The sequence below is a fragment of the Amaranthus tricolor genome, chromosome 9 (genome assembly GCF_026212465.1).
Source record: "Amaranthus tricolor cultivar Red isolate AtriRed21 chromosome 9, ASM2621246v1, whole genome shotgun sequence".
Lineage (NCBI taxonomy): Eukaryota > Viridiplantae > Streptophyta > Magnoliopsida > Caryophyllales > Amaranthaceae > Amaranthus > Amaranthus tricolor.
In genome coordinates this window covers 25303207-25318967 of record NC_080055.1, presented here as the reverse complement: position 1 = coordinate 25318967, position 15761 = coordinate 25303207, and the positions used below count along the sequence as shown (strand labels likewise).

Sequence of the window (15761 nt, the reverse complement as noted above, 5' to 3'; positions counted from 1 at the left end):
TCTGCTCTCGTCCACGGGTAGTCGAGTATAGAGTTAAGACAAACTAATGATAACCTAAGGTTAGGTCCAAGAAGAGAAGGGGGGGTAAAGGGGGCATCATAAGCAGGATTTGAACTAAGAGTGGGGACTTGGAACATAGGCACGCTACAAGCCAAGTCGTTGGAGTTCGCAACTGAACTTTCTAAATACAAGATTCAAGTGACTTGCGTTCATAAAACTAGGTGGAAGGGGCAAAAAGCAAAGTGTTTTAAAGGGTTATAAGCTATGGTATATAGGTTTGGATGGGAAGCGAAGTGGAGTTGGTATTCTTGTAGCTAATGATATCCTAAAGCAAGTGGTGGAAGTTAGGAGGTGCAATGATATGATTATGCTAGTTAGAATAGTAGTAGGAGAAGAGGTCATATCATTCATTAGTGCGTATGGGCCGCAAGTTAAGCTAGATAAGGAAGTCAAATGTGTGTTTTGGGAGAACCTGGGTGACCTTATAGATACCATCGTTGGCAGTTTTGGTTATGGTGTAAGGAACGAGAGTGGAGAGATCTTGCTTGCGTTTGCGTTAGTAAAGGAGTCAGTTGTTTTTCCCAACTGCTCAATGAGACTAAGGGTGTAAAGGAGGAAATTCGACAAACTTTAGACATCCAAAGAACACAGGATCATGGGTCGATTATTAATATTACCACGTTGGAAATAGGAGAAGCTCACAAAAAATTGGGGGGATTAAAGGCAGTTGGACCTGATAACATTCCGATTGAGGTGTGGAAGGGTTTAGGAGAGGAGGGAATTCATTGGCTTACTAACCTCTATAATGTCATCCTGAGGTCTAGTAAGATCCCAGAAGAATGGAGGGTTAGCACACTTATCCCACTGTTTAAAAACAAGGGTGATGCACAAGTATGTGGGAATTATAGAGGGCTCAAACTTCTAAGCCACACTATGAAACTGTGGGAAAGAGTTATTGAGAAAAAAATTAGACGAGAGGCGGTAATTAGAGAGAACCAATTCGGATTCATGCCGGGAAGATCAACCACCGAGGCAATTCATCTTTTGAGGAGATTGTTGGAAAAGTATAGGGAGCGGAAGAAGGATTTGCATCTGGTGTTCATTGACCTGGAGAAAGCGTATGATAGCATACCACGAAGCATCGTTTGGGATAGCCTCAATAATAAAGGTTTTTCATGAAGGTACATTGAGATAATACGGAACATGTATGACAGAGTGTCGAATAACATATATACTCCGATGGGTATGACAGAGTCTTTCCCAATTAAAGTGGGACTACATCAGGGATCAACACTATATCCTTTCATTTCAACGGTCATTACGGAGAAAATCTCTAAATCCATCTGAGAGACCGTACCATGGTGCATGCTTTTCGCTGATGATATATTTTTGGTTGCAGAAACCAAGGAGAAGGCCAATAGTAATTTGGAAGAGTGGAGGGAAGCCTTGGAGGATAAGGGGTTGCGTATAAGCCATACGAAGATAAAATACTTACGATGCAATTTCAGTGGGACAGAATCGATAGGGGAGTCAGGGGTAACCATAGGGGGAGAAGTTGTTGCATGTACGTCCAAGTTCAAATATTTGGGATCAGTGATTCAGAGTAATGGGGAGATTGATGGAGATGTTACTAATCGTATACAAGCAGGTTTGGCTTAAGTGGCGAGCAGCAATCGGGGTGCTTTGTGATAAAAAGTTCCCGAGGAGATTAAAAGGTGAATTTTACCACGTTGCAATTAGGCCGACGTCGTTGTATGGGACACAATGTCGACCTGTTAAGAAGGTTTTCGAACAGAGGATGGAAGTAGCAGAAATGCTTATGATGAGGTGGATGTGTGGTAATACTATGATAAATAAGATAAGAAATTAGGAGTTCAGGGAAAAGTTAGGGGTTGCACCTCTCTCTGCAAAGATGCGGGAGAATAGGTTGAGATGGTTTGGGCATGTGCAGAGAAAGACCCATAACGCCCCAGTAAGAAGGATCGAATGCATCATAGTGGAGGATAAGAGAAGTCGAGGAAGACCTAGGAGAACATGGGAGGAACAGATTAAAAGTGACCTGCATGAACTTCACCTCTCCAAGGATCTGACTAGGGATAGGGGCAGTTAGCGGCGCCTTATCCACGTCTTAGATTACTACACCCGTCCCTTTTACCCATCGTTTGTTGTTATTCGTTGCCTTTAATTATCGCTCTTTACCTCCTTTACTTTTATCTTTATTTTTAGTTATTTATACGTATTCTATTTATTGTATTTGTAAGTTGCAGGTTTCTCTATCTTTGAAGACCTTTCTCGAGCCAAGGGACTTTTTGACCGCACTCTTCTCTTTGGGTATAAGCTGTCGTCTTTCTTTCCTCTCCAGACCTTGACAATAGTTTTCTATGAGCGGGACACACTGGTTATAATGATGATGATCATCATCAATCACTCTTTTTTTTAATTTATAAGTTCAAACAGTTAAATGAGATATGTTTGATTTCTCACAATGCAAATATTATTAATATTGAATTTTTTTTATCAATTTTAATTATGTTAAATTAGAGATAATAAGATTTAATAAGTGTATTAAAGTGTGTACAAAATAAAATGAGACAACTTATTATTAAATTAACACAAATTTTTACTTGAGACCGTCTTTATAAAAGACGCGTCTTAAATGGGTCGGACTATTATTACTAAAAAAATAACTACCGAAAAATCGCGTGATGTGCAACCCTATTTGGAGTTGGTCTTAAAACTTATTGAAGTTGGTATTATAACTTATTAGAGTTGGTATTATATTCTATTAAAGTTGGTATTTAAAATTGATGTTATAACCCATTAAAATTGGTATTTGGAGTTGGTATTATAACCTATTTGGAGTTGGTTTTAATCTACTAAAATTGGTATTATAACATTTTTGGGTTAATTTTTATGTTTCTCATTGCATAAACCACTTGGATTCCTAGGACATGAATTTGGATAACAGAGAATAATTATCCACTTGTTATCTCCAATTTATTTTAGTGGGGAGTTAAGATTGTGATGGAAATTGGAAAGGTTGTTGACATCAATCTTACATCTAATTGATGATAATGCCACCCTTCAAATAGAGAGCTTTACTTTTGAAAAAAGTGAGGTAATTTTAATTAAAAAAATTTTGAAAAGTAAAAACATGAAGCAATTTACTAGAAGTAGACGTGTTCAAAATCGATGATTCGATATTTACTCGATCTTATAATCAAACTCGTTTTGACTCGACTTTAAAATGGGTTTATAATTATGTATAAACTAAAATGAACATAAGATTCGATTTTAAACAGACTTAAAACATCTAACTCGTAATTCACTACTTAAGTTTTCATGAATTCTTGTGATCATTCAAGTATTAAAAAGGAACCAATAGAGAATGAAAAATTGCAATAATTGTATTTGTGTTGTAGATTAAACTCCAAGCTACATATTACAAACAAATAAAAAAACTACTAATAGAAATTTCATACAATCACAACCTGAATCTAAACCGATATATAAATAAGTATTTATAGTAATATTCATGATAAACATTATAGACATAAAATTTATGGTTAATTAAGCAAAGCCCTCGTGTTTTATTGGAATCATTAGCGATTAGCAGCATAAGCAGATCGACGAGCAACATAAGCTCGAAGGGAAGGTGATTGAGATAGGCGATCAGGTGCAACCGTGGTGTAATTTTGGTTACGATTCTTGTATTGAATTCTTCTCCTTGCAATGTAACCTCCAACCCAGGGAGTAACATCCTCATTAATCTTGATCATAACGAAGAAAATGATGCGATAAACGATAATCATACTAAAGATTACGCTCAAATCCACCCATTTTGAACGATTTACATCAATTTGAAACACATTCTCGAGTACATATTCTCCTGGAATCTTCGGAAGATCTGGTGTTCGATTGTCGAACACTAGTCCCTTTAGATCATTTTGGTATTGCCCCTGTTCATATTCATAACCAACATATTAGGATACCTATGACCCTTTATGTTGTTTACTATCAATAGTCAATCGAAAATAACCCGTCTATTATTGCTAATAACAAGGGTAAGATTGTGTGAATACAACTCTTTCAGACCGCTTAATGAAAAATTTAGAAGTGGGGCAGCATGTACCTGAAGAGCCCAAAAATGGAAGCTGATATAAGACATGGGATAACGCCATACTGGCTTTGGTATGTCCTTAGGGAGTCTGAAGAAACCTGAAACTAACATGAAAATACCCTGAAAACATAGCAAATCATTAGATCATGAAAAACAAAATGACGAAATTCAGCTAAAAGTTTAAACGGATAATTAAATTCAGCTAAAAGTTTAAACAGATAATTAAAGTTTATTGACTTCAAATATCACATCAAGCATCAATTAAACTACCAGTAAAAGTTTAAGCAGATGATACCACTTACCTAAGAGCTAGTCCTATATACATTCAACACATGCCCCACGTACTCATACTCATACTGGTGCTTAATATTCTACTTGCAATGAGCGCGGACACATGAGATTTGAATATGTGACCGTTTTATCATATAGACTTCTGATACTATAAAAAAAAGGACCAATTCAACTGAGTGCTTAAACTAATAGTGAAGCCTTAGAATATGGTAAAAGTCTAATATACTAATTTTATTGTGCATCTTTTTTAATCTTCCATTCACAAGCTCAAACTCCTCATTCTCTATTCGATTTAGTCACTCCCCAACTCACTCCTTAAATTTAAGGAAAAATTAACATTAGTAATTCAACTTTTCGCCAATCCGCTGTGAATAATTCCAACTTTCAATTGTTTTTAAATAAACCAACCTTTGCCTTTAGTTTGCTGTCAACATACTAATAGGGTATGCTGATAGCAAACTAAGGGCAAACGTTGAATTATTATAAAGTAAAAGGTTATGCTAATAACAAACTAAGGACAAAGGTTGGGATTATTCACAGCAAATGAGTTTTGATTAGATTATTAACATCAGTTTTTCCTAAATTTAATTTGATGCGGATTTTTTTTATGTGGACTAAGTTCATCCATGACTTTCTTCAGAATATGTTACACATTCTATGACAACAATCAAATACAAATTGAAAAGAGTGTGTGACATAAATTTTAGGTAGGTGAACCTGAATGCCAGCACCAGTGATGATGCCCATGAGGAAATTGGGAACAATGCTTGCAATGGCCATCATTAAGCTCTCGACGACAGTCACACTCGCGTAAAGACACAGAACGAAGAAGACGTAGTGTTCAAACCCGGGATGCAAGCCCACCATGAAATAGCATACAGTCCCAGAAAGAAAGGTGATCAACATCAGGAATGGCATTGCTGATATTGTATTGCTTATCACAAATGCTGATACACCATAGTGCCCATTTAACCTTTCCCTTTGAAACACCTAAAAGTAATCATCAAATTATTAAACCGAATTGCGGAGTTTCAATAGGAGAGCACAATGAACAATCACTTAGGATCCAGATCCAACGGGTCCAAAAATAGATGACCCACATCCATCAAAACGAATTCGAATCCGTGGATTTGGGCTTGGTCCAGGATCCATTGTCATCTCTACATATAACTCAATTTATGATTAGATGATAAAAAAGGCGAGTAAGTTTATCAATATCTTATTAGTAAGGAAAAATACCAGGAATAATACAACATTTTGCTTAACTTTTAATTAACGTTGAATAATACCAATTTTGAGGGTATTTCCCTGGAATATACCTAACATGTTAAAAATCAATACTATAAGAGATTATATAACAAAAAAATTTGGTAAATTAGTTAATAAACTAAATTTGGTATTATTGTAGGAAAAAACCCCTTAAGTTGGTATTATTGTAGGGAAATTGAAAAAAGGTTTGTATTATTCACATTTCACGATAATTTATCCTATTAGTAAAATATGCATATTCGTTGTAAATTAAACACAACGTAAAATTTTTGCTGAGCGTTTTTACCTTCATATCTTCGACAAATGAAGGAAATCCACCAATAGACATGAATGTGACAAACCCAAAAACAAAGGATGCACAAGAGCCTCTAGCCTACACCAAGCAAGAAAAACGATCTTTAAGTTTTAAGGGAAAGGACTTAAAAAGAAGGGAACACAATGTGATCTAACAAGGGAATTGAGTTATACCAAAATGGAGTTGAAACTTGTTCCAACATTTAGGAAAATGGTTCCTATGCATATAGTCACAACGACATATATCACGAGCCTAAGCCAGTAATAACCGAAGTCTCTCGACATGTTAACGAAAGATCGTTTTGTTAAGGTGAATGTTTGCATCGGAAAGCTTGCCTGACTTCCTCCAGAGTCTAAAACCGTTCCTTTCTGTACAATGTCACAAAACCGGCATTAGAAGTTGCTCTATAACATAACATTCATGTATCATGTACAACATATCGTGGACCCATAGGCACCAGTATATGTTATATACTATATCAGCAAGAATGACAATAAACCTTGTTGGTTCATACCACTTTAGAGATTTCTTCCACTCTTTGTCGGGTTGAGTAAGACTGTTGAGATGTCGCGTAATGACTAATCAGAGTTCGGGTTGCTTCTGCTGTTGTAATCTTTTCTAATGGATCATCACTTGCCTCAAACTGGGTTCGAGAAATAGACAAGCACACGTGCAAGTTGTTTCAGACGAATCAAATAAAATCCAACCGGAGATAGTAGTTTATAGAAGAAGGGATTGGAAACATACCCTTAATTTCATGGATCCTTTAAGAGTAGCCTTAACTTTATCAAAATCAGAGTTAATACACCTTAAGAAATGATCTGATGGATTCCTTAAAGCAGGACAAGGAAATCCAGCTTGTGCAAAGAACTGTAAAATGAATCCTTAATTAACATTTTTTTACACTTTTATTTGGAAAAATTCTCAAAAAAAAATTTAATCTTTGAATTATTATCTAATAATCCAATCTTAGCTATGTATTTACTCCCAGCATATTCGATGTACTAGGAGAGGGGTGGCATTGTGGTGGTTCAGCTCACTGCTGGGAGTAAAAACACAGGAAAATGTTGGATTATTAGATAATAATCTAAATATGAGGTTATTCACAGCTAGGGGTGTTTAACAGGCCGAATCAAAAACAGGCCGAATCAAAAACAGGCTCCATTACAAATTTACAATTAAAATAAAATAACTGTAAAAGGGCTTAATAAGAATCGAAAAGGGTATATACTTTTTTACCAATTTCACAAAAACTTGGGTGAGACACATCTTATTGGGCCGGCCCATTGTATATGCTTTTTTACCTATTTACCTAATTAAAATGTCAATTTCAAAAGTTAAAAGACTAATTTGAAAACTTAAAAGACCAATTTTAAAGATTTGAAATTGACATTTTAAATTATGAAATTTGACAGTTTTAAGACTTAAAAGGTCAATTTCAATACTTAAAAAACCAATTTTAAGACTTAAAAGACCAATTGCAAAACTTAAAATTCTCATTTCAACTTTAATGTTAGTAGGATGACTCAAACATTAAAGTTGAAATTAAAAACTTTAAAATTGACCTTTCGAGTCTTAAAATTGGATTTTTAAGTCTTGAAATTATCCTTTTAAATCTTAAATTAGTATCTCTAAATATTTTTACAAAATTATTGGGCCTGGGCAAGTTGCATGTCTCATAGGAGAATATCTTAATGACCCTTATCCAGTCTGACCATATTTGTTTAAGTCCAGCCCGGCCCGTTACACCCTTCAACCTTTTAGAACAGATGAGTGAAATGTTAAATTGTTTTCAACAATTTTTATTTTTATTTTTATATTGTATATAAAATATTTTATGTAGAAAATGGACTAAATTTCTACCTCATAGGCTTCAGAAGCAAGGCCAAAATAGACAGTTTTACCACCAGAAAGCAAGTACAAACGATCAAATAACTCAAAAACTTCACTGCTTGGTTGATGAATGGATGCTATCACAGTTCTTCCATCTCTTGATAATCCACGTAGTGTTTGTATTACGAAGAATGCTGATGCACTGTATATATTGTTTAATTCACAATCAATATAAGTTTAAACAATAGGGCGTAACAATTTAAATAGTTGTCAGTGTTTTAATCAGATTAAAATACTATTTTAGAGAAAATTTCATTGTTCGGTATGGCGGTAGAAGCTCACGTAGATTTAATTTTGGTAGTGCATGCAGCTGTATTCAAAACGGTGCAACTTAAGATACTCCAAACTCAAAATTAGCGTTTTTGAGATCTTCGTTTTGTTTCATTTTTCGAGCAATATTAGTTTTGGTGTTTTTCAATATTTTAATAATATATTTGATTTTTTGAAAAAACACCTCATGTTCTTGACCACATAGCAATATAACAAACGCAAATAGTATATGCAGCAAAATCAAGAGGGCGAAAGAAGTACTTCTATCCAACAATCGTATAGTTACGCTATATAAAGCTAATAGCTGCCTAAACAACTAACATCTACTTTGCACAAAACACACCCTTAGCAATAAGAAACGTACATGTCAAAAGCAATATAACAATGTTAGTGAGACAAACTAAAATAGTACATACAGCAAAATCAAAAGTATGGACAAAGTACTTCTATCTAACAACTGTATAGTTACCGCTTCCCAAAGCTAAGACCAGCTTAGAAACTAGCATCTTCTTTGCGCCGAACATATCCATAACAATAAGAAACGTACCAGTCAAGAGCAATATAACAAACGTGAGACAAACTAAAATAATACATGTAGCAAAATCAAGAGCACTTCAATCTAACAATCGTATAGTTACCGCTACCCAAAGCTAAGACCAGCCTAGACAACTAACATCCACTTTGCGCCAAACAGACCCATAACAATAAGAATTGTACCGGTCAAGAGCAATATAACAAACAAAATGAGACCATCTAAAATAGTATATGTGGCAAAATCAACAAGACAGAAAAAGTACTTTTATTTGACAATTATATAGTTACCGCTAACCACAGCTAAGACCAAGCCTAGACAACTAACATCTCCTTTACGCCGAACAGACCCATAGCAATAAGAAATGTACCAGAGCAATAAGAATGTACATGTCAAGAGCAATATAACAAACAAAGTGTGACAAACTAAAACAGTACATGCAGCAAAATCAAGGGGACGGAAGAAATACTCCTATCTAACAATTGTATAACGCTATCTAAAGCTAAGAGTTGCCTAAACATTTAACATCTACTTTGCGCTAAACAGACTAATAACAATAAGAAATGTACTAGTCAAGAGCAATATAACAAACAAAGTTAGACAAACTAAAATAGTACATGCAGTAGAATAAGAGTACGGAAAAAGTACTTTTATCTAACAATTATATAGTTACCGCTACATACAGCTAAGACCAGCCTAGACAACAAACATCTACTTTGCGCCGAACAAATCCATAACAATAAGAAATGTACCAGTCAAGAACAGTATAACAAAGTGAGACAAACTAAAATAGTACATGTAGCATAATCAAGAGTAAAAAAAAAGTCTTATATCTAACAATTGTATAGTTACCGCTAAACACAGCTAAGACCAAGTCTAGACAACTAACATTTACTTTACGCCAAACAGACCCTTAGCGATAAGAAACGTACCTGTCAAGACCACTAGTAGGTTCATCAAGGAAAAGCAAACGAGGTCTCATAAGTATCTCGAGAGCAATACTAACTCTACGCTTCTCACCGCCACTAATCCCTCTCAAATGCCAGTTTCCAATGACAGTATCCGCACAATCTTGAAGACCCATTTCAATTATCGTACTTTCTATCAATGCTTGCTTCTCTGACCATGCCATTTTGTCCGGCAAACGTAGTCTTGCTGAGTATGATATTGTTTCTCTTACTGTCAATGTTCCGATCAAGTTATCGTCTTGTGTCACATATGCCTGATGTGGTCACATTTTCAACATCAAAGTATAGTCGAGATTAGAGGTGTTTGAAACAAACTCGATGACTTGACATTTACATGAGTCTGTAATCGGAATCAATTTGACCCGACATCAAAATTGACTAATAGTTATGTAAAAACAAACATGGAGATAAAATCCGATTTTGAACTGACTTGAAGCATCCGACCCAAAATCGACACGATGACCTGAATGAACATTTATAGTTGCGATATCAAACTATAGTCGAGACTAAAGGTGTTTGAAACAAACCCGATGATCCAACATTACATGACTTTGTAACTGATATTGGATTGACCCGACAGCAACAAGGACTAATAATTATGTAAAAACAAACATAAAGACAAGACATGATGTTGCACTGAACCTAAACATCTAACTCAAAATTGACATGATGACCCGAATGAATATCTTTAGTTGTGATACGCTAGGTTTGAATCTAACTACGTGTGATTTGTGTTATTTAATTCAAAACCCTTTATAATATTAATTTATAGAAATGAAAGTTGGGTTAGTTTAATTTATATGTTAAAATGATTGTTCGGCTCATTCTATAGCCGATACTCGATAAAGGGAGTTGATTTATGTTTGTGCATCAATTTATGCTATTACCGGTCTAAGAGGTCAAGTACAATTTAGCAATCATACAAGCAAATTAGATATAGTCGCAATACGGTGGGTTCGAGCCTGATTAGATTATGGTCTGTGTTATTTGACTCAAAATAACATTTTAATATTAATTTATAAAAATGACCATTGGGTTAGTTTAACCCATACGTTAACATGATTGTTCGGATTCATTCTATACTCGATATTTTATAAAGTGAGTTAATTTATGTTTGTACATTAATTTATGTTATCATCAATCTAAAAGATCAAATACAATTTAGCAATGATATGTAAGTAAATTAATATGACTTTTGAGTTATTTTCATTGTTTTTAGTCACTTTCTCTCCAACGATTTTCATTCAATATCTCCCAAACTCAACATTCATGTATCATGTAATTCTATGAATATATACTCTCGAATTCAATATTAACATCTCATTTGCTTTTTGCTTTTCGAATACTATTCTTTTCTTCTGTTAATTGTAGTTTATTATTAATGTATAAGTTAAAATATAGTCAAGTGAGATCTTATTTGATTCGTCTCAATGCAAGGATTATTCATAATAATTTTTCATAATTTTTAATTAAGCACAATTTAAAATATTTAAAATTAAATAGGCATAGAGTGCATAAAGCTAATAGGACATTAGTAATGAATTGGAGGAAGTATAACTTCACAATTATTTTTCACAAAAAATAATCATATTTTATTTATTTATAACTATTGGTATTTTATTTTTTAATATTTCTATCAAATCATGCCAACTCACTAGCTATTTTGAGTACTTCGAAGTTCCATCATACATGTATTTTTTCACCCTAATTTTTTTTACTTAATTTGTAAAATAAATATTATTATGTTACTTGTGGAAATACCTTTCACCAGATTCTCCTTTATAAGTACTTCAATTTATCGTTTCATCCATATTCAGATTCTAATTAGTTGCTATAAGCTAATATATTGAACATGAAATTAAGTACTACTTTTAATATAGTTAGATGTGCAACCTTATAAATTTTTAGAAAATCAATAATCTTAATACTTTCTCCTATTTAATCTATTAGTTCTATTTACTTTTTCATATTTGTTGAGGCGATATTTTAATCCTTAATATCTATAATTATATTTAGTTAATAATTATGAAAATTTGATATTAATAATTCTTATATTGAGACGAATCAAACAAAATCACACATAACTATATTTTAACCTATAGATTAAGAATAAAATACATATTAAGAATGATAAGTGAATAATGACCCAAAAGTAAATGAAACTAATAGAAAAAATAGAAGGGTGTATTATATGTTTAACTAGATAATCTAAAACCATAACAAAATCTAAATTTATAAAATGTATAACTTCTTGTACTCCACATAAAATTAATAACCGTATTTACCCTGAATAATTATTAAAATTAAATATACACAAATTCTTGTATGAGACGCTCTCACTATGAGACATGTTTAATATTTGGGTTAAATATCCGAAACTTTTAACTTATGGGCTTATTATTCTGAGGCCGTCTCACCGTGAAACGGTTAGATATAAAATGAGGTGTTAAATATATAGTACTATCAAATTATCTTCTTAGTAAATCCCTAAAAATCTAACAACGACCATTTAAAACAAATCTAATAACGACAGTAAATTTCTACAAATAAATCCTTTTTGGTAAAGCAGGTCCATTTATATAAAGACCCTAAATTCAGAAAATTAATATTTTGAGTATGAAATTAGATATTAATAAATTATACTTTATATTAATAATTTAGTTGGACTATAGAAAGTGACTAATCATAGTAAAATCGTAATTAATCACATACTCCAATACTATATAAACTGAACACTTTAAAACTAAATAATTAATTTAAAATAATAAGTATACACTAAATCAAACTAATAAAAATAATCTAACCATTAGACCATGTCATTGGAAATTTTTACAGAGTAAGACCGTCTTAAATAAAAATTGTCCAAAATACACGTTATAAAAAACTTAAAACATAATATAAATATATTTCAAGTTCTATATTTCTCTCATAATCTAATTCAAATTTCTCTATTTTTCCTTTTTGTATGAGACCTTTTCACCCAGAAATAGTCTATTATTAGGCTATTTTACTCAAATATAAAATATATCTCACAGCGACACTATCTCGTATAAAAAAAATTTTAAATTAAATATTTCAAAAAAAAACATTAAAGAACAAAGAAAATAAAAAAATAAAAAACTAACCGCAGTACCAAAGGAGAGCTTAGTTTTGCGACCATTAAGCAAAATAGTACCAGAAAGAAAAGCATTAGCAGCAAGTCTACTTGAAAGAGCATCAAGAAGGGTAGATTTACCCGACCCGGATGGGCCCATTAAAGCAGTAAATGAACCGGGTTCAGCATATCCGGTTAACGATTCTAACACCGTTTGGGTTTGTCCATGACTTAGTGTAACCATAACCGTTAGATCTTTCCATGTAAGTCTTGCAGATACATCTCCCATCGTATGATCTTTCCATAGTGTTTCACTTAACGGACTTAATCCCACCGTTAATCTTCCGTTATTGTTATTGTTATTATTTTCTTCGATTTCCATTCTACTTACATGGTTGTTTGTTGATGAAGGGGAAGATTTCGTTTTCATTTTTTAAAATGAAAACAAAAAATAAAAATAAAAATAAAAAAATTATGTTTTTTGTATAAATATCATGGAGAGATAAGTTTTAGTAGTGTTTAATTTATAGGAAGAGAAATGGGAGAGAGATAGTGAGAAAATGAATATGGGATGAAGAAATGAAGATTGTATGGGTTGAGGGAAGATATTCATGAATTTGACTAGGAACTTTTAGTTGGGAACTTATTAGTTTTTAACCTATTATTAATTTTTTAATAATAAAACTATAGAATATAATATATATATATATATATATATATATATATATATATATATATATATATATATATATATATATATATATATGAAAAAGTTTTTGCAATAAGTTGGTAGAAAGTCGACCAATAAGCTAAAACCTTACCCCCTTTTGAATGTAAAAGGCTAATATGATCATGGTCATGGTCATGGTCATCAGTTTAGTAAAGTCAAGGTCCGGATGAGAATAAGCAGGCATATAATATTCGTACCCCCTTAAGAGAGAGGGCAGAAAAATGCGTGCAATCAACTAAAACTATCAGGTAGAGACAACCGTACAAAATGAGTGATGAGTAGCATCAAGATGAAATATCAACGTATGCATTGTATTTGCATGCAAGAATGAGAATAAAAAATAAAAAGACTTGTGTGTTAAATAGTTGTTGGCTTGAGCTGTTGATCGAATGAAAATTATTTTCTAATTGGTAAAGCTAGTTGTTAGGTAAAAAAATTTTAATATTAGTTGTTTATTAAAGAAAAAAGTGAGATAAAAGTCAAACATTAAGAAAAAATGATTATGAATAGTTTTTTGTTTTAATTTTAAAGTCAATTTCCAATATTTTTTTCGTAAATTCTTATATGAGACGGTTTCACCGTGAGACGTGTCCCATAAATGAGTTAAATAGTCTAATACTAGAAACTTTTAATATAATGGACATTTTAAATAGACTCATCTCACAGTAAAAAAATCTCATACAAAAGGCTCTATTTTTTTAGTATGATTAATAAAAAATTTAAGAGCTAAAAAAAGTCATTTACCAAACAGAGCTCGAAAATGAAAGGAAATGAAGAGTAATGATGGCGTGGTTTTAATGTTTAGCAGAAAGGTTGTTAATTGTTATCTATCGGATTCAAGTGTAGTATATGGCGAAATGTCCCCTTGTTTGGCTAGTAGAGGTGGCAACTAACATATCATAATTTAACCTTTTTTTAAAAGGCTAATTTTGTTGGGACCATTAACCTTTTTGTCTTTAAATGGTGAATCTATTAATTCATTTCTATATCAACTCTAACTTAATTATAAATTTTTTAAAACAAATAACGTCAAATCTTAATTTAATATTTATAAGATTTTTGATAAGTCATTTAAATTAATTAAATCTTATTTTAAAGTTGAATTATCTATTATTTGTTTTGATCTCGCTGTTATATCTCTAATTAATTATCGTTTCTTTCCTCAGTCTTTCTTATATCCAAAAAATTGTTTTAGGATATATATATAGACAATACATAAGAAGACAATAAATATCGACTTTGAAAGAATTAATTAATACTTTAAATGTTCTTTTGAATTTACACCATATTACTCAATTTTTTGACGGAAAGATTATTAATTATTAATATTATTATTATATTAATTGAAGTAGAGTGTAGTAAGTGAATACTCTAAGTGTAAAAAAAAGGGCAATTAGTTAAAAAAGAAAAAAAAGGAAAAGTAGTTTAAAAAAAGGGAAAACAATAAATGAGAATAGGTGGTAGTTGGGATGGGAGAACTTAAGACTTAAGAGAGGTGGAAGTGCAATAAATGGGAGGGAAAGGGAATAATGCAAATAATGAATTTAATGAATACTCAATATTCATTCATTGCCAAATGCCAACCCTTTAAAAATTTTAAATAAAAATAAAAATTTAGACTATATTTATTAATTAATAACTACTACTACAAATACATTGTAACCTACTTTCAATGGCTTTGCCTGGCAACTCTTAATACGTGGAAATAAATTAAGTAATGTAAAATATTTAATTTGTGGATTTATATTCAATTCTTCAATTGTTATAAATAAATAGCGCCAATTAAGGTTAGAAATACAAATTATTGTTGTTTGAATAAGAAATTTGAAATTAGTTTAATATAAAATGAAAAATGATATGTACGGTTACTAGGTTGTAAACAAGTATTAAATTTATTCTTTAAACAAAATTATCTTATGAATTCAATGTAAATCTTACAAATAATAATGCGATTTATAATTAGTTTTAATCTAATTATATTATGTTTTTAATGCAGATTACATGAATAACGATGTAATTATTAACTAATACTTACTTTCAACATTTATACTTTAACTTCAACAAATTATTTATATGGTTGTACTATTGTATAAAAATGAAGTAACAGTTGTAATCACGATATCATTACAAGTAATGCAATAACAGGTATAATGTGATTATCGTAATGTCATGTATCAAAGTATGAGATATCTATTTTATCGACTCTAAACATGATTTTAAAAAAACAACATTTACAAATATACATTCAATTTTTGTTTCTCTCCCTTTATTTTTAATTACAATTAATTACAACACGTTC

General features: G+C 31.8%; 1 protein-coding gene across 1 annotated transcript; it reads right to left on the bottom strand.

Moving 5' to 3' along the window:
- Positions 1-3396: 3396 nt before the first annotated feature.
- LOC130824384 (ABC transporter G family member 11) lies at positions 3397-13383 on the bottom strand. Its single transcript, XM_057689367.1, has 10 exons — positions 12764-13383; positions 9603-9892; positions 7839-8010; positions 6723-6845; positions 6490-6618; positions 6149-6343; positions 5967-6053; positions 5129-5401; positions 4133-4240; positions 3397-3959 (listed from the first exon to the last, which is right to left on the bottom strand). Exons 1-10 carry the CDS (start codon positions 13160-13162, stop codon positions 3603-3605), a joined length of 2133 nt encoding a protein of 710 aa, XP_057545350.1. The 5' UTR covers positions 13163-13383; the 3' UTR covers positions 3397-3602.
- Positions 13384-15761: the final 2378 nt, after the last annotated feature.

What these genes read in the sequence shown, in the direction of transcription:
- LOC130824384 (XM_057689367.1), bottom strand. Translation starts at nt 13,162, where the DNA reads ATGAAAACGAAATCTTCCCCTTCATCAACAAACAACCATGTAAGTAGA. An exon ending in TCACTGGTGCTGGCATTCAG is followed by an intron (nt 4,241 to 5,128) that starts GTTCACCTACCT and finishes CTATGTTTTCAG; the next exon opens with GGTATTTTCATGTTAGTTTC. An exon ending in TCCATTTTTGGGCTCTTCAG is followed by an intron (nt 3,960 to 4,132) that starts GTACATGCTGCC and finishes GAATATGAACAG; the next exon opens with GGGCAATACCAAAATGATCT.